General features: G+C 47.5%; 1 protein-coding gene across 1 annotated transcript; it reads right to left on the minus strand.

The window, feature by feature from the left end:
- Positions 1 to 616: 616 nt before the first annotated feature.
- LOC137434108 (transmembrane emp24 domain-containing protein 7-like) lies at positions 617 to 5,591 on the minus strand. Its single transcript, XM_068126790.2, has 3 exons — positions 5,281 to 5,591; positions 4,391 to 4,639; positions 617 to 2,640 (listed from the first exon to the last, which is right to left on the minus strand). Exons 1-3 carry the CDS (start codon positions 5,437 to 5,439, stop codon positions 2,404 to 2,406), a joined length of 645 nt encoding a protein of 214 aa, XP_067982891.1. The 5' UTR covers positions 5,440 to 5,591; the 3' UTR covers positions 617 to 2,403.
- Between the last annotated feature and the right edge of the window lie 21,540 nt (positions 5,592 to 27,131).

A 27,131-nucleotide genomic window follows, 5' to 3' on the forward strand; every position in this document is an offset into this window, starting at 1 on the left:
CTGTAAAAATGAATATGACCATGGAATGGGGATAGGCAGCAGACTTGAAAATTTAAAGATGGTTCTAGGTGCAATCGAAGTAAGGGAAGGGGAAATTAATTAAAGGTGAGCACTAGCATTTAGGTTAAAGGATAGCTAAGGGTTTCTGATAGAAGGCATGTGACCAGGAGAGGTCAACAGTTTAACATGAAGTGAGAGGTCGGGAGAAGCAAACACCAGAAAAGAGGCAATGAAGGATTACAGTTAACAAGGAGACCCAGACACTGTGCCTCCTGTTGTGAGATGCTAATGATAAATAGGGCCTTAGATGATCGGCAGCAGCAGCACCAGTCCACTAAGATTAAACACATTTCATGACTTTCAGATATACCCATTCTAACCAAAATAATGTGCTCATCTGGTTAGCATGGGTACATTCGTTTGTTCTTATGCAGCATATATATGGCTGTGGGTTTGCATCAGTTCTTATATGGGTATGGTGATGCCTACAGGGGAGGGTATACCACTGATGCAGTGCCCCTGTAGTTTAGAGCAGGAATTTGACCAGGATGCTGGCAACTGCTCGTCTACTCTTCCCGAAGGACAACATGGGATTTTGAATATCCACATACTCAGGTTGACAGTCAGGATGGACAGTTTAATGTGCAGCCAAGGGACGGCATGCACACAAGGTACATGTTGAACAGCTTTTTTTCTCTGCGAACTTCTGATGCATGTAGACCTCTATCCACAGACTTTGGTTCAATCACTGGTAAACCTTCAAAAGCCATTCTGGAAAGAGCACTGGCTCTTACGCCATTCTAAAACCACAACCTCAGGCACTTGAAGCAAAGATAGCCATTTATCTTTTACTGGCCACACACAAGTTACAGGATGGAGAGAAGGGACAAGTCAAATGGACTGATCTCTTGGCACCATCAACTTCTTTACAACCCTACCAATTTCAATGTATTTCATTCTCGATAACACCCAACCCCTATAATTAACAACAACATATTTGCCATCATTTCCATATCCATGCCCCCTTTTTCCTCTCACTCTTCTCATGTTTGCAATTACACAAACGATAAATAGATTAACCAATTGTTTCATGAGTACTTGCTTGAGCCACTCGTGCCATTCCAGTTGAGAAATAAAACATCAAGAGGGACTACCTGCAGATGGAAACGGCAGTTAAAGCAGAATTTTTGTTTTTCAAAAATAAAACATTCAACAATAAACATGAAAAAAAAGAAATGTTCACATGACGCGCAAACAATCGAGCAAAAATAAAAATGGACGTTTAAAATAGCATTTCTGAATCAAATAGAAATCGACAATTTTCACATCTGTAGTCGTTTATCTTCTTGAATAGGGATCAAATTTGACTGGAGCTCGGGGACGTGGTGAAGCAAACAAAGCTCCACAAGTCCAGTTTACCAAAAAAATGGCACGACAAATGCACTGCTCATGCCAAGTTTGAACAATGGCAAACCACGAAGCAAATGAAGAAAAAAAAATGCCATTTTGTAAGAATAAAATATACATGAGGGTGCAAGTACAAAATGAGGAGGAAGTGGTGAGAAGTTGCAGGAACAGATATAAACAGTACTCCAAAATGGTGTTGTAATACTCGACCTTCTGGTGTCACATATCGCGTACTTTCACCAGCAGCCTGCCCACTCCTCCCTGCATACCTTAATATCGCTTCCTAGACACCATCATTCCAACATATAACTCAATTTAGCACCTCATTTTGGATTATCAGGAGTCAGTTATACAAACCAGTCAGACCGTTTCACGTAATTAACCTGCTTACGTGAAACTACATACCGATGGGAAAAAAAAAAATCCTTCCACCGACAACTCTAACGAGAATCCTCCGAATACAGAAGGTTTAAAAATATAACAAACTCCGATCTTTCCAATGCACATGAGGGAAGTAAAAATTTGTAGAAGATAATAATTAATATTATAATAGAAAGAAACTTTTATCATTTACAAAATATTTCCTGAACATCAATAAAAGTTTTATTTTTCAACAAACTTTCCCCTGGAAACTGTGAAACATCCTTCAAAGCAAACTTGCACAAACCTAAGGATTACGGCCGCACGCCGACACCCACAACGTTACCAAATATTTTACACCTTGCGCTAATAATTCAAGAAAAAAAGAAAGAAAATAATAAACGCTAAATTGGATTTTGAGGAAATGGTTTCTCTATTGTCAAAATCACCAGGAATATTTGTGAAACTTGTAACAGAAATGTCAATATTATTTGAGTCCAGACAAATATTCATTTGCAAGACTGATATCACTGCAATGTCTAATGGTGATCCCAGCTGCTTTGTCCCATCCCTACCCTCCCTAAACACCATCCCACTTAATCCCTTCACCGACACCAGCATTCCATGTTAATGTGGCTAAGAGCCAAAACCTAAGGTGGATGGACGCTTGTCAGTAAAGAAACTCTTGAGCAACAGAACTTGACCCAAGCTTATGGACAGCAATGCAACCGTCTCGCCTAGAGACCAAAACAAGACTCGCATGTTAAGGTCTTCGGCCCGCGAGCGACCTTGTGCCTCACGGAGGCGGTGGTGTGTCTGGTAATCGATGACCGTCTTCATTGCCTCATGGATGCTCACACAAGCAGACTCCATCTGCAAAGTGGACAGTTTATGTGTGAAATGCGAGGGAAGTGAAAGCTCACTTTTTAAAAAGTTCTGCCTTGGGGGGAGATAAAAAGATTACTCAAGGCTGCAATCTCGAACTATTGGGATAAAAATATACTAATGAACAAGTTCTCAAACTTTCATAATCATCATCATCATGTACTCTTATGGCAGAGCATTTGTGCAGCCAAAGCAGTTACAAGGCCTCAGACTTTCACGAGCTGCCTGTCCTGGCCAGACGTTCAACTGAATGAGGTAGAAATTTTTTCAGGGTGCCGGTGATAACTAACATGTTCTCAATAACCAGCGACGACACATTGTGATGCAAGGCCTGCTTGCAAAGCACCAATAGGACAGTTTGTTGGGTCGGAAATCGAACCCAGACTACACAGGTCAATGGACGGTAAGTACGCTACCCCTGCACTATCATGTCACACTCCAGCATTCGCAGTCCAATGTCTCATTTTTTTTTTTAACGCAATGCAGACACTGTAAAGGCCCCGCTTCAGTCTCAAAACCAATCTGTTTGCTCTGCCATTTAAAAGGGCAACCGTCATTCGTTTTGGACACTGTCCACTGGGACTCGTCAGTCTAAAAATATGTGCATCAACTCCTGTAATGGTGATCATTCACCTAGCTGCTCCAATCAATGCTACAATTACCATACTTAGGGCAGGGAATTGTAATACGCAGGTCGTATTAACAAATTAACTACATAAATCCGACCTAGTTATAAAGTTCTGGAAAGTCGTGGCCGACTTCTGGTGACATTCATGATCAGATTTCTCAAAACAATCTAATCCTGCCCTGCTTCACGAGGCTCTGGCAGAGACAGATTGGTTGTAGCCATTACCCCATCCATCTACCACATACATGGTCTGCCTCTGCCTCTTTATGATTGGTTGACTTTCATTTTCTGCACACATCACCTATTTACGAGAATTATTTGCCTCGAGTTGGTGTGCAAGATACCTGGTTGTTAATGGGAATAACAGTTAAATTTGAAGCAAATAGAAGGAAAGGTAACCCATGTGATGCATGCTTGTCTGTAAATGTAAAGTTTTTTTTTTTTTTTTTTTTTTTGTATACAAGATCGAGGCTCGTGAAAGAGCGAACATTAATCACACAGAAAGACAAACAGACACATAAAACAAATAACATCGGGAGCGGTAGACAAGATGGGGAGAGAGGGGGAAGGACACAAACACAACATTTGAGAGCAGGGACCGAGAGACATGGAGACATCGAGAGAACTGTGGGAGGGAGAGGGCTTTGGGGGGAGGCATGGGAAGGGGGGGGCGGGGGGGGGTGGGAGAGGTATAAAACACATGGACACTGCCAGGACTTCCAGGAAAGAAGTTGGAATTTCAAACAAGGTGGATCTGGGGTGAATTAGTGGGGGTAGAAAAGATCAAGGTTTTGGATGGGGGAAGATAAGAGATGGTGGTGAACAGCTGTTTTAAAGACCTGGAGGGAGGAGTGTGATTGAAGTGAGTGTGGGAGTTTGTTCCAGAGGCGGGAGAAAAGAGGAATGAAAGAGTGAAGGTGAGCAGAGAGCCGAGATTTCGGCAGTTTAACCATCAGAGGGTGGCTGGCAGATCTTGTGCTTGGGAACATTTTCACTTTTTAAAATCTTTATGGGAAATAGGGTGGGAAGGGAGAGAGAGTTTGGGTTAATAGGATCAAGAGAATGGTGCTGCATGGCATTCCATCAGCAGTCTCCAGAAGCCAACCATACCTGAGTAAGTGCTGTGACCCTGTTTGCCATATCTGGTAGTAGTGGAGGCTCCTCTCCAACCTGAAGGTCGAAGTAGACCGTCTTATGTGTAAATGTTGAGAATTCGTTGCTGAAGCAAACCTTGAACACCCCCTTTTTGGACGTGGTCCACGTAAAGCTGTCATACTGCTTCTTGGTCTCTTTGTAAAGTATTTTGCCATCTGGATCCTCGACGCGGCAGTCAACGTCATAGTGACCTCCAGTGATCACCTGAAATTGACAAGCGTTTGACACGACTTGTGATTCGGTAGCATCAGTCTCATTGAAATAAAATGTTTAAAAACTCAAAGTAGACATGTGCCATAATCTTATTGGAATTATAAATTCGATGCAATCGGAAACTTTCAAAGAGCAATCGGAGATCACAGACCCTCATCAGGTGGTTTTGAGTGGTATTTTTGTGCTTGTGTGTTTGTCTGGTGTGTTATTGATGTATTGACGACACCATATTGTTGATGATGATGATGTATTGTTGACAATACTGTATTGTTGATGACATATTGTTGATGCATTGACGACACCATAGTACGTACTTTATAGACGTGCTCGCATTGTCATAGTACGTACTTTATAATAATTATAGAGGTACTGTATTTGGTTTAAAAAAAAAAGACGTGTAATACTAAATACTGAGTACCACCAGGTGGCGCTTGTGGCCTACATTAGCACACTATGTGCGGACAGACAGACAGACAAACAGAGACAAACAAACCCAAAATCTAAAATGCAATACCCTCGAGTCCTCCAGTGAGGAAGGGTAATAATGGCAGTGTGTTTGACCCAGCCGATCCTGGTAATATGACGTTAGGCCTTCGTGACATCGATTGCTGTGAGTGTTGACGCTGAACTACCTGGTATTCCAGCGTGCTCTTCACTTCCTTGTCAGCCTCCTGGTAAAAACACTGCTTCGCGTTATCTGGGAGTTCAAAGGTTAGCTCGGACGAGCTGGAGACGCGCAGAGACCCGAACAAGGGCAGGAAGAAAAGGAGTACGCAAGGAAAAGGCGCCATGAGGGACCGGAGATCGCCGAGTCACTTGAGAGAATAACAAGGATGGTTAGAAGAGAGTAGATGACACGCGGTAACTACATGTATATGCGATGACGACCGACGCAGAAAATCGCGCCCCCGACGTGGCAAACCTTAGAAAACGTTTCATTGTTAAAGTCGCCTGCAAGGCAGCTGTGATACAATCACATTGTGCTACGCTCATGAACAGGCGCCTTCAGGGCATTTGTATTATTAAAAACCCTATGCCGGCCATACTCCTTTCGTCTTTGGAAGCTGCGGTCCGTATTTTAATGCGATTCAGTATTTCTACCTGCTTGTTAATTTTTCTATCTAAGTGCTTAGTTACCTGGTTTAAAGACAGATTAGCCCCAGGTAACACTAACCAAGCAAACGTACCACGAATCGATCATCACTTGGTCGCCTTAGTTCACTTATTCAGAGCACATTTATCGTCTGGAAACAAATATCATTTTCTCGTACATTGTACAGAACACTTAATACTGAAATAAGTCTATTCATGGTGAACGAATTCATATTATTGTAGCGGTTACCGCTGGATGCACACAATCGCCTTGCAACGGCCAGACGCGCCTCTCCCGGGCATGCCCGGACTCACTGTTCCCGGGCACGCCCGAACCTCCCGGGCACGCCCGGTCTCGTCTTTCCCGGGCATGCCCGCTCTCGCCTTTCCAGGGCTCGCCCAGAGCGTCCGGGCATGCCCGCTCTCGCCTTTCCAGGGCTCGCCCAGAGCGTCCGGGCATGCCCGCTATCGCCTTTCCAGGGCTCGCCCAGAGCATCCGGGCATGCCTGCTATCGCCTTTCCAAGGCTCGCCCAGAGCGTCCGGGCATGCCCGCTATCGCCTTTCCAGGGCTCGCCCAGAGCGTCCGGGCATGCCCGCTCTCGCCTTTCCAGTGCTCGTCCAGAGCGCCCGGGCACGCCCAGCCTCGACTTGCCAGGCCGCAGCCAAACACGCCCGGGCAGGTCCAGACTCGCCTTTCCAAGGCTCGCCCTTGACACCCGGGCATGCCCGGTATAGCTTTTGCCGGGCAAACTTCCCAACATAAATGTTTATATATATTGCTGCCCGATAAACGGGCTTTTGTCAGAATACCTGAGCTGTTTTGTTTCAATAAAGCAACTCGGACGAATTCCGTCTTTGGTCGCGTCACTTCTTTCGACTCGCGTTGGAGCGCAGCTCCTTCACTGCTGACCTACCGACATGGACACGGCAGTGACTCTTAAACTGCCTACCTTCTGGGAGGCTCACGCGGCTGTTTGGTTCGCCCAGGTGGACTCCCAGTTCGCCCTGCGAGGCATCACCGCGGACGACACCCGCTTCCACCACGTCGTGGCAGCGCTCGGTCCGCCACCGCGGCCCGCGCCCTGAGCCTCCTCGAGCACCTGCCGGCTGCCGACAAGTATGACGCGCTGAAGACGCTCCTCCTCGACGCTTTCGCCCTCTCACCGGCGGAACGCGCACGGCGCCTGCTCGACCTGCCCGAGCTCGGCGACACGCGCCCGTCCGAGCGCATGGACTATATGCTCTCGTTGCTCGGTGAGCACTCTCCGGATTTTCTGTTCCGCAAGTTGTTCCTTCGCCAGCTGCCTCACCCGGTACGCCTCGCCCTGGCTGGCACGTCGATCACCGATCCCCGCGCCCTCGCCAGGGAAGCCGATAAGATCTCCTCGGCGGGCCAACACATCGGCGCGGCTACCTGGAGCCTGCCGCCGTCCGAGGCGACGCCCGAGCGCCCTGCGCGGTTGGAGGCCGAACTGCCGGTGAAACTGGCGGCCGCCACGCCGCACCGACCGCTTCCGACACGACGGCCGGGGCCTCCACCTGACCAGGCGTGGTGTTATTACCACGCCAGGTTCGGACACAAGGCTCGGACATGCCGACCCCCGTGCACTTTCGGCAAGTCGGGAAACGGCCGGGCCGGCGTTCATTCCCAGCCATGAGCGCCGGCCACTCGGGCAACTTGCTTTTTATTCGGGACAAAGCGTCCGGGCGGCGTTTCCTTTGTGACACCGGCGCCCAACTGAGCGTCATACCCGCCTCCGAGCAGGACAGGCGGGGCGCCGTTTGCGGCCCCTCTTTGGTCGCTGCTAATGGCTCGGCCATACGCACTTTCGGCCCGCGCAACGTCACCCTCTGCTTCGGCAGCCAGCGCTTTCAGTGGACCTTTGTGACCGCCTTCGGCCCCATGGCTTTGCTGGGCGCCGACTTCCTCTGCGCGCACGGGCTGCTGGTCGACGTCAAACGTCGTCGCCTTGTCAACGCCAAGACCTTCAGCTCCCTGGCGTGCACGATGAGCAGCCCCCGCGCCGACCGAACTGGCGTGCGCCCTCCCGACGGCGAACGAGTTCGCTCGCCTGCTCGCGGAATTCCCGGCCCTCACATGGCCGACGTTTTCGGCCGTCGCAGTGCGGCATGGGATCGAGCACCACATACCCACTACGGGCCCGCCGGTCTACGCCAGGGCCCGCCGCCTCGACCCGGCCAAGCTCGCCGTGGCAAAGGCCGAGTTCGACGCGTTGGAGCACCTCGGCATCGTGCGGCGCTCCAATAACGCGTGGGCCTCACCACTGCACATCGTGCCAAAGCCGGGGGGCGGATGGCGCCCGTGTGGCGACTACCGCCGCCTCAACGACGCTACCACCCCCGACAGGTACCCGATCCCGCACATCCAGGACTTTTCCGCCCGTTTGGCGGGACGGGTCATATTTTCCAAAATTGACCTGATACGGGGATACCACCAGGTACCTGTCCGGGCGGCCGACGTCCCGAAGACGGCCGTCATCACGCCGTTCGGCCTGTTCAAATTTTTGAGGATGCCGTTTGGCCTCAAGAACGCGGCCCAGGCATTCCAGCACTTAATGGACGGCGTGCTGCGCGACCTGCCATTTCTTTTCGTCTATCTGGACGACATCCTCGTCGCCAGCACGTCCCGCGCCGAGCACCTCCTCCACCTCCGAACACTGTTCGGTCGCCTCAGCGAGCACGGCTTAATTGTCAACCCGGCCAAATGCCACTTCGGCACGACGACCGTTGACTTTTTGGGCCACCGCATCACCAAGACCGGGGCCGTGCCGCTGCCGACCAAGGTCGAGGCCATCACCACGTTCCCGCGTCCCCGTTCCATCAAGGCCCTACAAGAGTTCCTCGGCATGGTGAATTTTTATCACCGATTCGTGCCCCGCGCTGCTCAGCTCATGCGGCCCCTTTACAAGGCCCTCCGGGGCAAGCCGGCCAAGCATGACATCGTTTGGTCCGCGGCCATGGACGCGGCCTTCGCGAGCGCAAAACGGGCCCTCGCCGACGCAACGCTGCTGGCTCACCCGGTGCTCAACGCGCCCATCGCCCTCACTACGGACGCCTCCAACTACGCGGTGGGCGCCGTCCATGAACAATGGGTTGACGGGGTTTGGCAGCCACTCGCTTTTTTCAGCCGGCAGCTCTGGCCTAACGAGTTAAAATACAACACGTTCGACCGCGAGCTGCTCGGTCTATTCCTGGCCGTTCGCCATTTCCGACACCTCCTGGAGGGCCGCCCGTTCACGGCTTTCGTCGACCACAAGCCGTTGGTCTACGCAATGGCCAAAGTCACGGAGCCGTGGTCGGCCCGCCAGCAGCGCCACCTCTCCGCCGTGTCGGAATTCACCACGGACATCCGGCACGTCGCCGGCAAAGACAACGCTGTGGCCGACTGTCTTTCTCGGGCCAGCGCGAACGCGGTCCACCTCGGCGTGGACTTCGCGCTCATGGCGGCCGACCAGACCACCGTCACCTCGGTGCAGGCCCTCCGGGCGGCGGACACGGGCCTCCGCCTGGCCGACATTCCCTTCGCGGGCACCGTCCTGCTCTGCGACGTCTCCCAGGGCCAGCCTCGCCCCATCGTGCCCGTTTCCTGGCAGCGCCGCATCTTCGCCTCCATCCACGGCCTTTCTCACCCGGGCCGGAAAGCTTCTCAGAAGCTGGTGTCGGCGCGTTTCGTCTGGCACGGCCTTCGACGGAACATCCGCGACTGGGCCAACGCCTGCACGGCCTGCCAGCGGGCCAAGGTCCACCGCCACACCCGGCCCCGCTGGCACCTTTCACCGTGCCTGCACGGCGTTTCGACCACGTCCACGTGGACCTGGTGGGTCCCCTGCCCCCATCGCGGGGGTTCACCCACCTGCTCACCATGGTGGACAGGACCACCAGGTGGCCGGAGGCTGTGCCCCTCACCTCCACCACCACCGCCGACGTGGCGCAGGCGTTCATCGCCACCTGGGTCGCGCGCTTCGGCGCACCGGCGGACATCTCGTCCGACCACGGCCCACAGTTCACGTCCGAACTTTGGGGCGCGGTCGCCCGCTCATTGGCGGTCACGCTGCACCGCACCACGGCCTACCACCCCCAAGCCAACGGGTTGTGCGAGCGGTTTCACCGCTCCATGAAGGCCGCACTCATGGCCGGCCTTCAGGACGACGGTTGGACCGACCGGCTGCCGTGGGTCCTTTTGGGCCTCCGCACGGCCCCCAAGGAGGACCTCCGGGCGTCCGCCGCCGAGCTCGTCTACGGCCAGCCGCTCCGCGTCCCGGGCAAGTTCGTGCCCGACGCTACCAGTCCCTGGTCCGCCGCACACTAGCGCTCGGACCTCCAGGAGGCCGCCCGCCGATTTGCCCCCGTGCCAACGTCCCGCCACGGTGGCCCCCAGTCCTACGTCCCCCCGGCGCTTCGCACAGCGGAGTACGTCTTTGTGCGTCATGACGCGCACCGGGGGCCACTCCGGCCGCCGTACGACGGGCCCTTCCGGGTCCTGCGACAGGGCGACAAGTCCTTTGTCATCGACGTTGGCGGTCCGGTCGGACCGGATCTCTGTGGACCGCCTCAAACCGGCGCACATGGACGTCGACCGACCACCACGGTTGGCCATTCCTCCGCGGCGAGGCCGCCCCCCGTCCACAGTTCCCCCCGCTCGACCACCCACCACCACGTCGGACCCCTCCCCACGACCCTCCAGGGGTCGCTTCGGCCGGGTCATCCGGACCCCCCTTAAATTGACCCTGCCGGTGCAGGTCGATTCTGGAGGGGCGTGTGTAGCGGTTACCGCTGGATGCACACAATCGCCTTGCACCGGCCAGAACACGGCCAGACGCGCCTCTCCCGGGCATGCCCGGACTCACTGTTCCCGGGCACGCCCGAACCTCCCGGGCACGCCCGGTCTCGTCTTTCCCGGGCATGCCCGCTCTCGCCTTTCCAGGGCTCGCCCAGAGCGTCCGGGCATGCCCGCTATCGCCTTTCCAGGGCTCGCCCAGAGCGTCCGGGCATGCCCGCTATCGCCTTTCCAGGGCTCGCCCAGAGCGTCCGGGCATGCCCGCTATCGCCTTTCCAGGGCTCGCCCAGAGCGTCCGGGCATGCCCGCTCTCGCCTTTCCAGTGCTCGTCCAGAGCGCCCGGGCACGCCCAGCCTCGACTTGCCAGGCCGCAGCCAAACACGCCCGGGCAGGTCCAGACTCGCCTTTCCAAGGCTCGCCCTTGACACCCGGACATGCCCGGTATAGCTTTAGCCGGGCAAACTTCCCAACATAAATGTTTATATATATTGCTGCCCGATAAACGGGCTTTTGTCAGAATACCTGAGCTGTTTTGTTTCAATAAAGCAACTCGGACGAATTCCGGCTTTGGTCGCGTCACTTCTTTCGACTCGCGTTGGAGCGCAGCTCCTTCATTATAGTTATTTATAAAATCAACTTTTAAAATTTTGTCATTCTGTGAACGAATCAAAAAAACGCCCATGAACGAATCATTCACGCCCACTAAAGTGCACACTACCTCGTCGGGCAGGAAATGGGAAACCACAACAGCGTTTTCCAACAGTGACACCTAGCAGCGGTCAATCCAACGAACATATATAATGGTGAACCACATTTCCTTTGCCTTCTGCTTCTCCTCCGCACACAATAAACCAAATGAGTACAGTATTGGTATAAGGAGAGTTCTAATTCTAAGATAGCTGTTGAGAAGTTACTCGGAAGCTTTCATATAATTACACTCCACCTTGCCTAATAGTAGGGACTAGCCGAAACCCGTGGAACATCCACGGAAGGGAGGATGTGGTGTATGGATAGAGTGTACCATTATGGATGGCATAGGGGATTTGCTTGTCCGAGTAAGAGTTAGGAAGAAAGATGAGAATGAAGAGTGCGTATATAAACAACGATCGCCGACACCGGCACAAATGCATGCTCTGGATTGTCCACTCGGTGGACGGCTTACTTTCGCCTTCGCCTGTCCAATCAGCGGACGGCTTGCTTCGCCTTCACCCAGCAGACGCCAATACGATAGCGTCGTAAGATGGTGTCGTATCGGCAGTTAATCGGATGCTTTTTGGCCCCAACGTCGGCTAATTCAGATTTTTCGAGTATGGCTGTACGTGATAAACAAAGAGCGCGGTTTGTAGATCGTAAATCCATTAGTGCCATGGGCATCAGGTCACTGGGTGCGGCGTAAAAGGGATAACAAAGTCGAGTCCTTAAAAAATTAGAAATCAAAAAAAAACTTGGAAATGTTAAATCCAGATAAAGTATGAAAATACCTTTAATATGGTACCAAAACCACATCCATATCTTAAAAATTAAGGAAACTATGATCATTTTCATATTCGGAGGTTTGACACTCTACCTGTATTGATTAGCTCTGAGACTAAAACAAAAGCTGTGATCAATGATTGCAAATTTTATGACTAAATGATCCTGGTTTCCTTTAAAATGAAGGTAATCAGATGAATTTTTCAGAAAATGTGAACTGAGGTTCTGCGAAGAGGGTAAGAAAAAAAATATTTCGACAGACCAAAAATTTGAGTTTAATCGATCCAGAGTTATTGCCCTTGCATCAACGAGAATATGTTGAAAATACCTTCTAAATACTATAGAGGCTACAGTATTGATGAGATCTTCATGAAACTTGGCATGATAAGTTATGATGATAATATATTGGTGTGTTTAAAATTTTGACAATTTTTGCCATACTGTTCTAGAGTTATTGCCATTGATTTAACAAAAATACGTTAAAAAAGCCTTATAAATGCTATAGAGGCCACAGTTTTGATGAGATCTTCATGAAGCTTGGCATAATTAGTTATGATGATAAGATCATGGTGAGGTTTAAATTTTGACAATTTTTGCCATGCTGTTCTAGAGTTATTGCCCTTGATTTAACAAAAATGCATCAAATATAGCCTTTAAACACTATAAAATCAACAGTTTTGCTCGGATTTTGATTAAACTTGGTATGATTAGATATGATGATAAGATCTTTGTGGAGTTTAAATTTTGGTAATCCTTGCCATGTGGTTTTGGAGGTATTGCCCTTGATTTGAAAAAAAAAATGCATCCAATACTTAGCTTTTTAACGCTATGAAAGCAACAATTTTGATCGGATTTTGATGAAACTTGGCATGTTTATAATTTAAAAAATTTGCCATAAAACAACCAGAGTTATTACCCTTGACTTTTAACCAAACTTCAGTAGATTGTGGGTGCGATAAAGAACAAAAGCAACATTTTTATTTTAGATTTTGATGAAACTTGCCTTCGTAACATTTCTTGACAGAATATCGGCAACTGTGAAAGTAAAAACTGCGAAAATTGAAATTGTAACAAAATGTACAGTTTATGGATCACACTTGATTTTACTCGTTTCAAATATATACAATTACGGTACACAAATAACACATCAGATTCTTAGCAAAACACTATGTCTTTGTGAAGAAGATCTGCTGCTAATGAATACATGGATATGTCATACTCGGTGGCATTATCATACTCCTCGGATTGTGACCAGTAATGTGACCTTATACAGTCACGTGAAAAAGTAAGTACACCCCATGTAAAATTTTGACTTTTTCAACATATTTCAACATACAGCTATTTGATCTTCATTTCAACAATATTGATAGATAAAGGTGATATAATATAACAAATATCATGAAACATTTACATTTTGTAGTCCATTGTATAATTTAAATAAACATAAATGCAAATTTCGCATGTGGAAAAAGTAACGACACCCCTACATTTATCACTACTTCAAATACCTAAAATTAGAATCATGTGCACCAGCTCAGGTGCAAAAGATTAGAACATCTTTAGAGAGGATCTTGGAGGAACCTGTCTTATTTAAACCTCAGACATTTAGGTTGGTTTGCTCTTTGTTGTTGAAGTGTGCGGCGTCACCATGCCCAGATCAAAAGAGCTCTCTGAGGCCTTCAGAAAGAAGGTTATAGATTCCTACGAGTCTGGGAAGGGATTTAAAAAGATCTCCAAACAATTTGAAATCAATCATTCGACTGTCCAGAAGATCATCTACAAGTGGAGAAGATTCCAAACAACTGCCAACGTGTTCAGGCCAGGCCGCCCCAGCAAGTTCAGCCCGAGAGCAGACCGCAAGATGCTGAAAGAAGTCTCTAAGATCCCCAGAATGTCATCATGGGACCTACAGGTAGCTCTTGCCAATGTCGATGTCAAAGTGCACGAGTCTACCATTAGAAAGAGGCTACACAAGTTTGATCTACATGGGAGGTGTGCCAGGAGGTAACCTTTGCTGTCCAGAAAGAACATCAGGGCAAGACTAAAGATTGCCAATAAACACCTAGGCAAAGACCAGCACTTCTGGAACAATGTGCCCTGGACGGATGAGTCCAAGGTAGAGCTATTTGGCCACAGTACCAGAAGACGTTTGGCGAAAACCAAAGACAGCATTTGACCACAAGATCCTGACACCAACTGTAAAGCATGGTGGTGGAAATATTATGGTTTGGGGCAGCTTTGCTGCATCAGGGCCTGGGCAGCTCACCATCATAGAATCCACTATGAATTCTTCATTGTACCACAGAGGGTGCTTGGGGATAATGTGAGGCCATCTGTTGGAACGTTGAAGCTCAACCGAAGGTGGACCTTGCAACATGACAATGACCCTAAACATACCAGTAAATCCACCAAGGAATGGCTGAAAAGAAAGAAATGGAGGGTTCTGGAATGGCCAAGTCGAAGCCCGGATCTAAATCCCATTGAGATGTTGTGGGGGGATTTGAAACGAGCTGTGCATGCAAGAAACCCCTCAAACATCGCACAGCTGAAATAATTCTGCATGGAGGAGTGGGAAAAAATTTCTCCCAGTCGATGTCAGAGACTGGTAGACAGTTATAAGAAACGCCTACTTGAGGTTGTTTCTGCCAAAGAGGGCAAAACCACCTATTAGGGCCAAGGGTTTGCTTACTTTTTCCACATGCGAAATTTGCATTTATGTTTATTTAAATTATACAATGGATTACAAAATGTAAATGTTTCATGATATTTGTTATATTATATCACCTTTATCTTTCAATATTGTGGAAATGAAGATCAAATAGCTGTATGTTGAAATATGTTGAAAAAGTCAAAATTTTACATGGGGTGTACTTACTTTTTCACGTGACTGTATAAGGTCGCGTACTGGTCACATCTCCATCCCACCTCTTCTTTCTTTTTCCACTGTTCATCCTTGTAACATTATCCGAAAGCACGGGAATGATCGAGGCACACCCGTTCAGTGAGCAGCCAAGATTGAACTCCTTTATTATACATACGTCACAGGAACGCGTCATCAGTCCCTCATTAGCATATGTATGAGCTGTACTTCCATAACATCTCCCCCAACAAATAAGCCTGCAAGGCTTCAAACCCCCGAATTACTCATAAGCAGAACAAAGCAAAACAAAACGTTAAATAAATGGCTCTTTCTGAAGTCTCAAACTAGAACACATATCAGAACAACAAAGAAACCGAACCAAACTTTAAAGCAAAACTGAGCGACACCATCAGGGTGGAGTACCTTACTTTAGTATCTGGTATAAACGATCCAGGGCATTATTCTGGCCCAGAGCCTCTTTCTTGCCTTAATTAAAGATCAAGTCTTTCAGTTTCAACTGGCTTGACTTTTCTGCCAGAGCGAATTTTATACTCAATAGATTTGTCAGAGCCTTCAGTTCCAATATCAATTGGAGTTTCTTCCTCGGGCTCTTCAGGAACCTATTCTGAGCATGGCAATGCAGAAGGTGAAGAAGGTACGGAAGTATCAGGTTTGAGGTGGCATCTGTACCTTTTAAGAACTTTGTCACCAATGTGTATACCATACGAGCGAGGAGTTTTGGGTGTTGGGGTGGAACAGATAGTACCCAACTGTTCCCATGTCGATTGATCACCTGTTCTTACTCTAACTTTTTCACCGACCTGAAGTTCAGAGAGAATCTGGGGTGAATACCTCCGATTGTAGTAGAAAGCGTCTCTTTCCTTGGCCTTGTCATCGTTGCTCTTCACGATATCAGGGTTGATCTTGTCTACGTTTGGTAGAAGATTCTGGGACAAGGTCGGCATAGTTGTCTTCAACCTCCGACCCAGCATCTACTGTGCAGGGCTAAAACCTGTAGGCTCAATAGGAGTATTACGGTAAGACATCAGCCCTAGATACGGATCAGGTTGGCGCAGGATCATTTCTGCAATGTGTACAGCTTTTTCAGCACATCCGGTGGCTTGTGGATACCTTGCGCATGCGGTCACATGTTCAAAGCCATATTTTTCAGCAAATTTTGCAAACTCCTAGGACGTGAATTGACTTCCACTGTCTGAGATGAGGGTATCAGGAATGCCCCAACGAGCAAAGGTTGACTTCATCTTATGAATGAGCATTTCACTTGTGAGAGACGGTAAGTATATGAGCTCGTTCAATCTGGAGTAGTAATCCACCACGACCAGGTAGTGTTTCTTGTCAAACTCAAGGATATCGGCCGCTATCCGTCCCCATGGATGAGAGGGAAGTGGAGTAGGGATGAAACGCTCTCTCTTTTGAGCCGGTACTTGATACAATGATCACATATACTGACATAGTCCTTGATGTACCTACTCATACAGGGCCACCAAATTCAATCATTGGCTCGGCGTCGACACTTTGACACTCCCTGATGTCCATAATCATGAATTATTTGCAACATCTCCACCTTCATGTTGGTTGGTATGACGATCCTAGAGTCACAATGATAGTCCTTCGTAGACGGACAAAGGCCCACGATTTTCCCAGTACGGATCGAGTATATCCGGATGGTCATCCATGTACTGAGGCCAACCATGGATAGTGTAGTCAATCACACGTTGCAAAAAAGGGTCCAGCCTGGACACATCTCTGATGACATCTAACTTTCCATTGGACGCTGGAAAACCTGCCTCGACTCCATGAACGTATGCGTCCACTTCTTCTGACAACTCGCGGTCTGAGGCATGTGCAGGGAGTGGACTACGGGACAATGCATCGGCAACAACCATGGACTTGCCTGGCACGTTTTCTGCTGCCATATTAAACCGCATGAGGAGGCGTTGGCATCTCGAAGGCACGTGATCCAGGTACTTGTTGTTGATTAATGGCACTAAAGGCTTGTGGTCAGTGACCAAGCTAATGGTCTGTAGCCCCCACAGGTATTGATAAAAAATTTCGCAGACCCAAACCGAAGCAACGCATTCTTTTTCGATCTGTGCATACCTTGTTTCTGCAGGACTTAGCGTGCGTGATGCAAAACAGACAGGTCTCAACTTCCCATTAGACTGCTTTTGTACACAGACAGGTCTCAACTTCCCATTAGACAGCTTTTGTACACAGACAGGTCTCAACTTCCCATTAGACTGCTTTTGTACACAGACAGGTCTCAATTCCCCATTAAACTGCCTTTGTACACAGACAGGTCTCAATTTCCCATTACACTGCTTTTGTACACAGACAGGTCTCAACTTCCCATTAGACTGCTTTTGTACACAGACAGGTCTCAACTCCCCATTAAACTGCCTTTGTACACAGACAGGTCTCAACTTCCCATTAGACTGCTTTTGTACACAGACAGGTCTCAACTCCCCATTAAACTGCCTTTGTACACAGACAGGTCTCAACTTCCCATTAGACAGCTTTTGTACACAGACAGGTCTCAACTTCCCATTAGACTGCTTTTGTACACAGACAGGTCTCAACTCCCCATTAAACTGCCTTTGTACACAGACAGGTCTCAACTTCCCATTAGACTGCTTTTGTACACAGACAGGTCTCAACTCCCCATTAAACTGCCTTTGTACACAGACAGGTCTCAACTTCCCATTAGACTGCTTTTGTACACAGACAGGTCTCAATTTCCCATTACACTGCTTTTGTACACAGACAGGTCTCAACTTCCCATTAGACTGCCTTTGTACACAGACAGGTCTCAACTTCCCATTAGACTGCTTTTGTACACAGACAGGTCTCAACTCCCCATTAGACTGCTTTTGTACACAGACAGGTCGCAACTCCCCATTAGACTGCCTTTGTACACCGACAGGTCTCAATTTCCCATTAGACTGCTTTTGTACACAGACAGGTCTCAATTTCCCATTAGACTGCTTTTGTACACAGACAGGTCTCAACTTCACATTTGATTGCTTTTGTACCCAGACAGGTCTCAACTTCACATTTGACTGCTTTTGTACACAGACAGATCTCAACTCCCCATTCGACTGCTTTTGTACATAGACAGGTCTCAACTCCCCATTAGACTGCTTTTGTACACAGACAGGTCTCAACTCCCCCATTAGACTGCTTTTGTACACAGACAGGTCTCAACTCCCCCATTAGACTGCTTTTGTACACAGACAGGTCTCAACTCCCCCATTAGACTGCTTTTGTAGCACGACAGCTCTGATGCCACAACTGCTAGCATCCCCACTCATGGTTGTCTCCTCATTTGTATCAATGAATGCTAGGACCCTTGAAGAGGATAACAGTTCTTTCACCGTCTTAAAAGCCTGAATTTTGCTTTGATCCCAAATCCACGAAGTATCATCTTGAAGTAGATAATTAAGTGGCTTAATCACCGACGACAGGTTAATGACATAATGGCCTAGATGATTAATCATACCCAGGACCCTGCGTAGCTCTCTTTTGTTTTCAGGCGGGTGCATGTCCACGATCGCCTGAACTTTAGCTCATGAAGCTCTGACACCGTGGTGGGCGATCATGTGACCCAGAAATTCGACTAGGTTCTTCCGAAATTCACACTTTTTCTGGTTCAGTTTGAGACCAGATTTCTTGAGAGTTTCGAGCACTCGATAAAGATTTTCATCATATTCTTTGAGAGTCCTTCCAAAGACCAACGTATCATCAACATATGACATGACTCCATTGTGACCCTCCAGCAATTGAGTCATCTTTTATTGAAAGATTTCCGGCGCTTATGTGATGCCAAAAGGTAACCTATCAAAGGCATACCTGCCAAAGGGAGTGATGAACGTCGTGTAGTTGCATGAATCAGGATAGAGTGGGACTGACCAAACACCACTCGAAGTGTCTGGTTTTGAAAAAAACAGTAGCACCAGCCAGTTTGGGAAGTATCTCATCCATTGTAGGCATTTGAAACTTCGCACGGCAAACTGTTTTGTTCAGGTGTTTCAGGTCAACACAAATTCGGATGTCACCACTCTTCTTGAGAACCGGCACCATGGGGGCGCACCACGGAGTTGGCTCCGTCACTCGATGGATGACACCTATGCTTTCCATTTGTTTAAGCTCAGCCTCTATCTTGGGCAATAGAGGAGCCGACACACGCCTAGGTGTAGAAACACTGTAAGGTACAGCATTGTCTTGAAGCAGAATTTTTACTGGGCTGCACCACAGACAACCCATGTCCGCAAAAATGCTAGCATGTCCCTCACCAGCGCACAAAACCAGTCCTATGGCACTTGCTGTTGGTCCACTAAGCAAATCAGTCGTACAATTCTTGACCACGTACATTTTCACACGATATGATCGCTGCTTGTACCCAATATCAGCCATGAACACACCATCGGTCATGAACAAACCATCACATTGGATTTCCCCACTGACACCTCAAAGTGATAATTACGCAGGTTCCAATTTGGGTTTTGGAGCAAGTTACAACATCCTTTTATTGAGAGTATTCACATCTGCCCCAATGTCTATTTTAAAACACACCGAACAGTTGTTCAAGTCAACCGTCACACACCACGGATGATCTCGGGAACCCGGCACACTCACACCTCCCAGAAACATGGTATCTTCCTCATGACCAATCACAACATCAACTGCCCTTACGTGACAACATTTTCTGTAGTGCCCCATTTTCATGCGCCTGGAACACTTTTCCTTGGCAGCTGCACACTTCTGACTGTTCTTTTGTGCAAAACCTCCTCAGCGAGTACACTTGGTCATGGGACGAGGTTGAAACGTTTTGTGTGATTTTTCCTTTTGGCTGCTCACCTCTTCCACGGCGCTTTAATTTTTTTTTTTTTAAGTGGTCCTCTTTACGACCCATCTGATCTACAATGAGTATTCGTTCTCTTACCAACTGAATTGCCATTTCCAGATTGGGATCTGCCTTCAGTTGTAATTCCAAGGTGAGTTTCTTGTCAGGAAGTCCCAACACGAGTTGATCCCGGATTTCCTCATTTTTATCATGGAAACCACAGCACTCAGCACTAGTGTAAAGGCGCCGCACAAATTTTTCCACAGTCTCGTCCGCTTGCTGTGTCATTGACTGCAAAACAGCCCTTTCATGATTCACATTATGCTTTGGAATGAAATAGGCATCAAATTCCCTCAATACCATCTGTAAGTCATTCTCATTTTCACCAGGACGGTCATCATCAACAGTAGGAGTATAGGTAAAGGTGCTCATGACATATTCTGCCTCCGGACCCATCGCATAAATAAGGGTACTCCCCAGTTTCTCCGGTCAGCCTCGTGGCTTTGGAATATCTTAAACTTCGCCACGGCCCAGAAAGATCTCCAAAACAATAATTGCAGACTTTACTACAATACGAAGGATTTGACAATTGCCGAGTAACACTGCTGCCACCATGTAACAGTAGCCTAAAGCCCGGGAATGATCGAGACACACCCGTTCAGTGAGCAGCCATGATGGAACTACTTTATTATACATATGTCACAGGAACGCGTCATCATCAATAAGAAGTCCTAGCAGTGTCCATGTGTTTTTTTACCTTTCCCACTACCCCCCCCCCCCCCCTTCCCATGCCGCCTCCCCTCAAGCCCTCTCCCTCCCACAGATCTCCCGATGTCCCTGCTCTCAAATGTTGTACTTGTGTGCTTCCCTCTCTCTCCCCATCTTGTCTGCCACTCCTTTTATCATATGTTTTATGTGTCAGTTTGTCTTTTTTGTGATTAATGTTATCTCTTACACGAGCCTCGGTCTTGCATACAAAAAAATAAAAGGAGCGGTGTACAACAAACAAAGAAGAAAGAAACCGGAGTGAAAACTGAGCACTCCCTTTCAGCGCACGTCATTGCCGGGCCCCCTTCAGTGCCCGGAAATGATCTCATGCAGCACCTGAAGATGGAATAGGAAAGGAGCGGTGTACAACAACCATAAATATATACCAAATTCACCAATATGCCGAATAGATGGTTCAAATGGATGTTGGAAAACTTGTTTGCTGTAGATGCTCCTTCCTCCTAACTTTGTGGATGATGTCAATTTAATAATTTTCACAGTTAAGCTTTCAATTTGAGTATCTGTTGTTCTCACAAGGTTTCAATGTGGGTCTTCAAAAAGAAGACATTAAAGGTTTATTTGAACTTCAAAACAAACTAAACTAGAACGGCACTCAATAGAGAGCATACCTCCACCAGGTGAACAGTTTACGTTTTGTATCCCAGAGTAGACCAGAAAATCACAATAGAGAATCACATTTAATCAAAATGAGACTTTTTTGATAGACGTCCATTTAAGCAAAATCAAAATCTAGAATCAAAAAAATCAATCACATTTAATCAAAATGAGACTTTTTTGATAGACGTCCAATTAATCAAAATTGAGAATCAAAAAAATCAATCACATTTAATCAAAATGAGACTTTTATGATAGACATCCATTTTATCAAAATCAAAATTGAGAATCAAAAAAAATCAATCACATTTAATCAAAGTGAGACATTTTTGATAGACGTCCATTTAATCAAAATCAAAATTGAGAATCAAAAAAAATCAATCACATTTAATCAAAATGAGACTTTTTTGATAGACGTCCAATTAATCAAAATTGAGAATCAAAAAAATCAATCACATTTAATCAAAATGAGACTTTTATGATAGACGTCTATTTAATCAAAATCAAAATTGAGAATCAAAAAAAATCAATCACATTTAATCAAAATGAGACTTTTTTGATAGACGTCCATTTAATCAAAATTGGAATCAAAAAAATCAATCACATTTAATCAAAATGAGACTTTTTTGATAGACGTCCATTTAATCAAAAATGGAATCAAAAAAATCAATCACATTTAATCAAAATGTGACTTTTGATAGACATCCATTTAATCAAAATCAAAATTGAGAATCAAAAAAAATCAATCACATTTAATCAAAATGAGACGTCCACAACTTTTTGAGATCTCCTGCTATGTGTCGTTTTTGGCCATATCTCCCAATGGTGAAGAATCACTTTTTAAATTCTAGTAGCCGGATCCGAATCGGGATCTTCACCAAAATCTAATCATTTCCTCCTTGTCACATACTCTACCTCTCTGCCACCCTTAAATCGATCTCCACGATCTCCCCACCCTTCAACCACCAAAATTGAATCGATTCTTCCTTGTCAGACACCCAACCGGTCCACCAAGTTTCGTCCAAATCCATCCACAACTTTTTGAGATATCCTGCTATGTATCGTTTTTGGCCCTATCTCCCAATGGTGAAGAATCACATAAAAATTCTAGTAGCCGGATCCGAATCCGGATCTTCACCAAAATCTAAAAATTTCGTCCTTGTCACAAACGCCACCTCTCCGCCAAATTTAGTCCGAATCCGTCCACAACTTTTGGAGATATCTTGTTCACAAACAAACAGACAGACAGGGGTGAAAACATAACCTCCATCCACCTTTGGTGGCGGAGGTAATTATTATGACATTGAAAATGTAATATACAATTATTCTGTTATACCCAAAGCAAAAATAACTCGGTGGAGTGCAGGACTCCTTCAATTCCTGAAAACCTACCTATTGTATTCCTCCTAACCTTCAGGGATCCCTGGGAATTCCATGGAATGCAAAATGTGACTTCAAGCCCTCAACTCCCCTTGCACCCCTCTCACAAACGTTCATCAACTACCTCCTCTCAAACTTAAGGCATCAATCCTCTCCCTACCCTAAGCCTTCAACCCCCCCCCCCACCCCCCTCCTCCCCCATCCATCACAGCCACCTGTCAAACTCACAATCCCGCGAGATAGGTGTTAAAGATATGTGACGATGAATGACCCAAAACCAATTATCTTCTTCCTCATGCATCGTTAAAGGGAAATAATGACCTCGGACAAACAACTTTCATAATGATATATGATCATGAGCAGGTCACGGTCTGTCCAACTCACAAATCCCTCGAGATATGTGAAAAGGATATGTGTGACAATAAGCGACCCAAAACCAATTACCTTCTTTCTGATGAGTATATATACAGATCGTAAAATTAATTAATGACCTCGGATAGATTTCAAACGACATGGGTTTAATCTCTGCTTCAGAGAATGCCACAACGCAATTTTGGAGGTGCATAAGTTAACAGACCGCTGTTGTGATCGCTGAGACTGATCTTCACAAGGCCCGTAACATCGGCCGCCTCAAAATCATTTTAACTGTCGCTTTTGTAGTTTTACAATGAGGGAATCATATCCGGAGTGCATAGCGATTGTGAATATGACAGCTCTGAGGCGTTTTTGGCTATGCATAGCAGTGAACACTGTAAGGTATCTCGACACACTGCGATCAATTGTCGTACGCGTTTATTCACTCTGCCGATCACGGCCCGATTCACAGCAGCGCCATCCGAGCTCTGGCGTAGGGATCCCACCCGGTCCCGGTGTAGGGATACAACGGTGAATATTTGCACTGCATACATGACATCCTCCCCTTTAAGTCCAAAATTACCACGAGCAATACGTGCTAGATTTCCAGAATTGACATTTCAAAAGCAACATTTCCAAAACATGTGAAAATATGTGTGCAAACGGTTATGAGAATAATGAAAATACGTGAAAATAATGAATAATCAACGTGAATGAAAATAATGAAAAATCATCATCAACGAATTACCACGAGCAATAAGTGCTACATTTCCAGAATTGACATTTCAAAAGCAACATTTCCAAAACATGTGAAAATATGTGTCAACGTGAAAAAAAAACATCTTCAAAGATTCAACCGGTCGGGTGCTTTTCTCTCACGCATTGAGCGTCGCGGTGTACCAGTGGATACAGAGTCCGAGGTGATCCCTTTGGGTGGCGGTGTACCAGTGGATACAGAGTCCGAGGTGATTCCTTTGGTCTCCACGAAGGGTGTAGCGTTTGCAGAGGTTTTCGGGGCATCCGAGCCGGCTGTAGCGGCCACGACGATCTCCGGCAGTGGCGGGTCGAACTGTTGTCCTGACTGTGACGATGCTACAGGCTCCATCGACTCACAGTGACCGTGGGTTATGTGGTCCTGATGTCGACGAATTTCGCGGCCGTCCTGCAGGCGAATCACACAGGACAGTGGACCTGGCTTCTCGATGATGTCCCCCGGTAGCCACGTCGCACCTGCACCAAAATTTCGGGCAAACACTGGATCTCCAATGTTGATACATCGACTGTTGGACGTCTTATCGTGCACCAACTTTTGATTAAGCTGGCTCTGATAAACATTTGATGATATGTCTGGTTTGAGATTGTCAAGTGTCGATCTCAAGTGTCGTTTCATCAATAACTCAGACGGAGCTGCACCGGTTGTTGATTGTGGCGTGATGCGGTATTTGAACAGGAGACGAGACAGCTTTGTTTCCAGGGTTCCCTCCTGAAGTTTCTGCAATCCGGATTTGATGATTCCCACGGATCGTTCGGCCAAGCCATTTGAAGCCTGGTGATGTGGGCTGACAAACTTATGTTTGATGCCGTTCCGACGTGTGAACTCTGCAAACTCGGTACTGGAAAAACACGAACCGTTATCACTCACGATCATCCTGGGCAGACCATGAGTGGCGAAACAGCGTCTGAGTCTTTCGATGACAATGGCTGACGTAGTACCACGCGTCACATAGGCATCAATCCATTTTGTGTGCGCGTCCGTAATTATTAGAATCATGCTGCCGTTAATAGGCCCGGCATAATCGAGATGTAGGCGATGCCACGGTTCGCTGGGCCATTCCCAGGGATGCAGTGGCGCTTTCGCAGGTGTATTCCGGGTGCTCTGGCAGGGGTAACAATGTCGAACATGATGTTCGATATCAGCATCAAGATTCGGCCACCACACATAGTTTCTGGCGAGTGACTTCATCTTCACAATCCCAGGGTGACAGTCATGGATTTCATCCATGACCCTGGAACACAGATTTTTCGGGATCACGACACGACATCCCCAGAGTAGGCAACCATTTTCCACGCTGAGTTCGTTTTTACGTGCTTTAAAAGCCGCAAAATCTGGGTCACCCTCAGGTAGCAAATGCCATCCAAGCTGTACAGCCTGGACAGTTCTGGACAGAACGGGGTCTCGTCGAGTATGAGTGCGGATCTGGCCGGAATCGACAGCACAATCTTCCAGATGATCAATCAGTGCGATAATGGATCCTGGTGTATGCGAATCATCAACGGATTCTGGAAGGGGTAACCGACTCATGGCATCTGCATTTGTGATAGACGAACCGGGCTTATAACATATGGTGTAGTCATAAGCAGCGAGAAACAGGGACCAGCGGATGATCCTGGGCGGTAGTGTGTCAGATGTCGCCTTAGTTGGACCAAACAGACTGATCAGCGGCTTGTGATCAGTGCGAATCGTGAAATGATGTCCAAGAAGGTACTGGCGAAATTTGCCGACGCCGAAAACGATTCCCAATCCTTCCTTGTCAAGTTGGGAATAGTTTTTCTCTGCCGGGGACAACGTTCTGGATGCAAATGCAACCGGTCTTTCCGTACCATCAGGCATCACGTGTGATAATACACTCCCCACTCCATACCGACAGGCATCGCATGTCAGCACAAGATCCTTCTCTGGATCAAAATGAACGAGAACATTGGACGATTTGAGCAGATCCATAGAGGTCTGGAATGCTGATTGTTCAGTAAACCCCCAGCTCCAGGAGACTCCTTTCCTCAAAAGCCGATAAAGGGGGCCCAAAACGTCGGTCACATTCGGGATGTAACGACCATAGAACTGAAGCAAACCGAGGTATGACTTCAATTCGGTCACATCTCGTGGAGCAGGAGCATCCTTGATAGCTCGGACTTTCTCATCTGTCGGGTGTAGACCCTCGGCATCAATCGTATGACCCAGGTACGTGACTGATGGCACCATAAACTTGCACTTGTCTCGACGCAAACGTAGGCCGGAGTCCGAAATCTTCTTCAGAACTCTCTCCAGGTTCTGTAGATGTTCCGCGTCCGTATGACCAGTAACCAGAATATCATCCTGGTAACAAACGACGTTGCGTTCGGCGGCAAACAAACTGTCCATGACACGCTGATAAATTCCAGGTGCAGATTTCACTCCAAAACTAAGTCGGTGGTACCTGTACAACCCACGATGCGTGTTGATGGTAAGATACTGTTTCGAATTCTCGTCCAAGCAGAGCTGTAGATAGGCGGATTTGAGATCGAGTTTCGTAAAAGTCTTGCCTCCCGTGAGACGAGCATAGAGGTCTTCGATCCCCGGGATTGGATATTTATCCAATGAAGAACACCTGTTCACGGTCATTTTATAATCTCCACATATGCGGATGGACTGGTCCGATTTTATGACCGGAACGATGGGCGCCGCCCATTCGGCATACTGGATTTGCTCGATGATCCCCAGATTTTCAAGATGATCCAGTTCCTTGTCAATCCGCTCACGCAGGGCGAAAGGGACTGGGCGAGCCCTGCAAAATATAGGATTGGCATCCCGGTCAACCCTGAGTTTAGCCGTATGTCCTTTCAAGGTTCCAAGCTCATCCTTGAAGACATCCGGGTACGTATCCAGCACATTTTTGAGTGTGTATGCTGCGGTAGGAGAAACGTTGGCTGCCGGAGATCGTCGTGGGTTTGAGACTGCACTGGCTTCTGACGAGGAGCCTTGTTCCAACGTTATGGCTGAACATGATCCAACCGATTCACAGCAGGGCTAGTACCAGACGAGCGAGTGGCACCGATGCTTGTAGCGTTGCGTTCAGCACTTTCCATGGAAATTGCGGTGTCTCTGGCATTTTGGAACGTCAGTCTTCTCTCAGCAAGCAGGCGTCTACGAGTGCGGTCATCGGACATGACAACCACCAGCAAATCACGAAGCATGTCATCGATCGTGTCCCCAAACTCACACAGATGTGACAGTTTTTTGAGGTGTGCAATGAAGTCTGCGATCGACTGACCTTGCTGCTGTCTGCACATGTAAAAATTAAACCGACACAGGATGACTGAAGGAGATGGGTTGCAATGTTCCTTCAAAGCGGCCTTGAGCTCTGCATACGTGAGCTCCTGGATTGTCCGAGGCCGAATCAGGTTTTTAACAAGTGTGAACGTCTCACCTCCGCAAACGGACAGGAAGACGGCCTTCATCCGGCCTTCGGTCGCGATGCCGTTCGCCTCGAAGTAGAAAGACAACCGCTCAGAATACGTGTC

The sequence above is a fragment of the Myxine glutinosa genome, chromosome 10 (assembly GCF_964187855.1).
Source record: "Myxine glutinosa chromosome 10, kmMyxGlut1.1, whole genome shotgun sequence".
NCBI classification, from domain to species: Eukaryota; Metazoa; Chordata; class Myxini; order Myxiniformes; family Myxinidae; genus Myxine; species Myxine glutinosa.

Coding starts and splice junctions, on each gene's coding strand:
- LOC137434108 (XM_068126790.2), bottom strand. CDS start 5,439: ATGGCGCCTTTTCCTTGCGTACTCCTTTTCTTCCTGCCCTTGTTCGGG. Junction 4,640..5,280: donor AGAGCACGCTGGAATACCAG/GTAGTTCAGCGT, acceptor TGTCAATTTCAG/GTGATCACTGGAGGTCACTA. Junction 2,641..4,390: donor GGGTCACAGCACTTACTCAG/GTATGGTTGGCT, acceptor TCCACTTTGCAG/ATGGAGTCTGCTTGTGTGAG.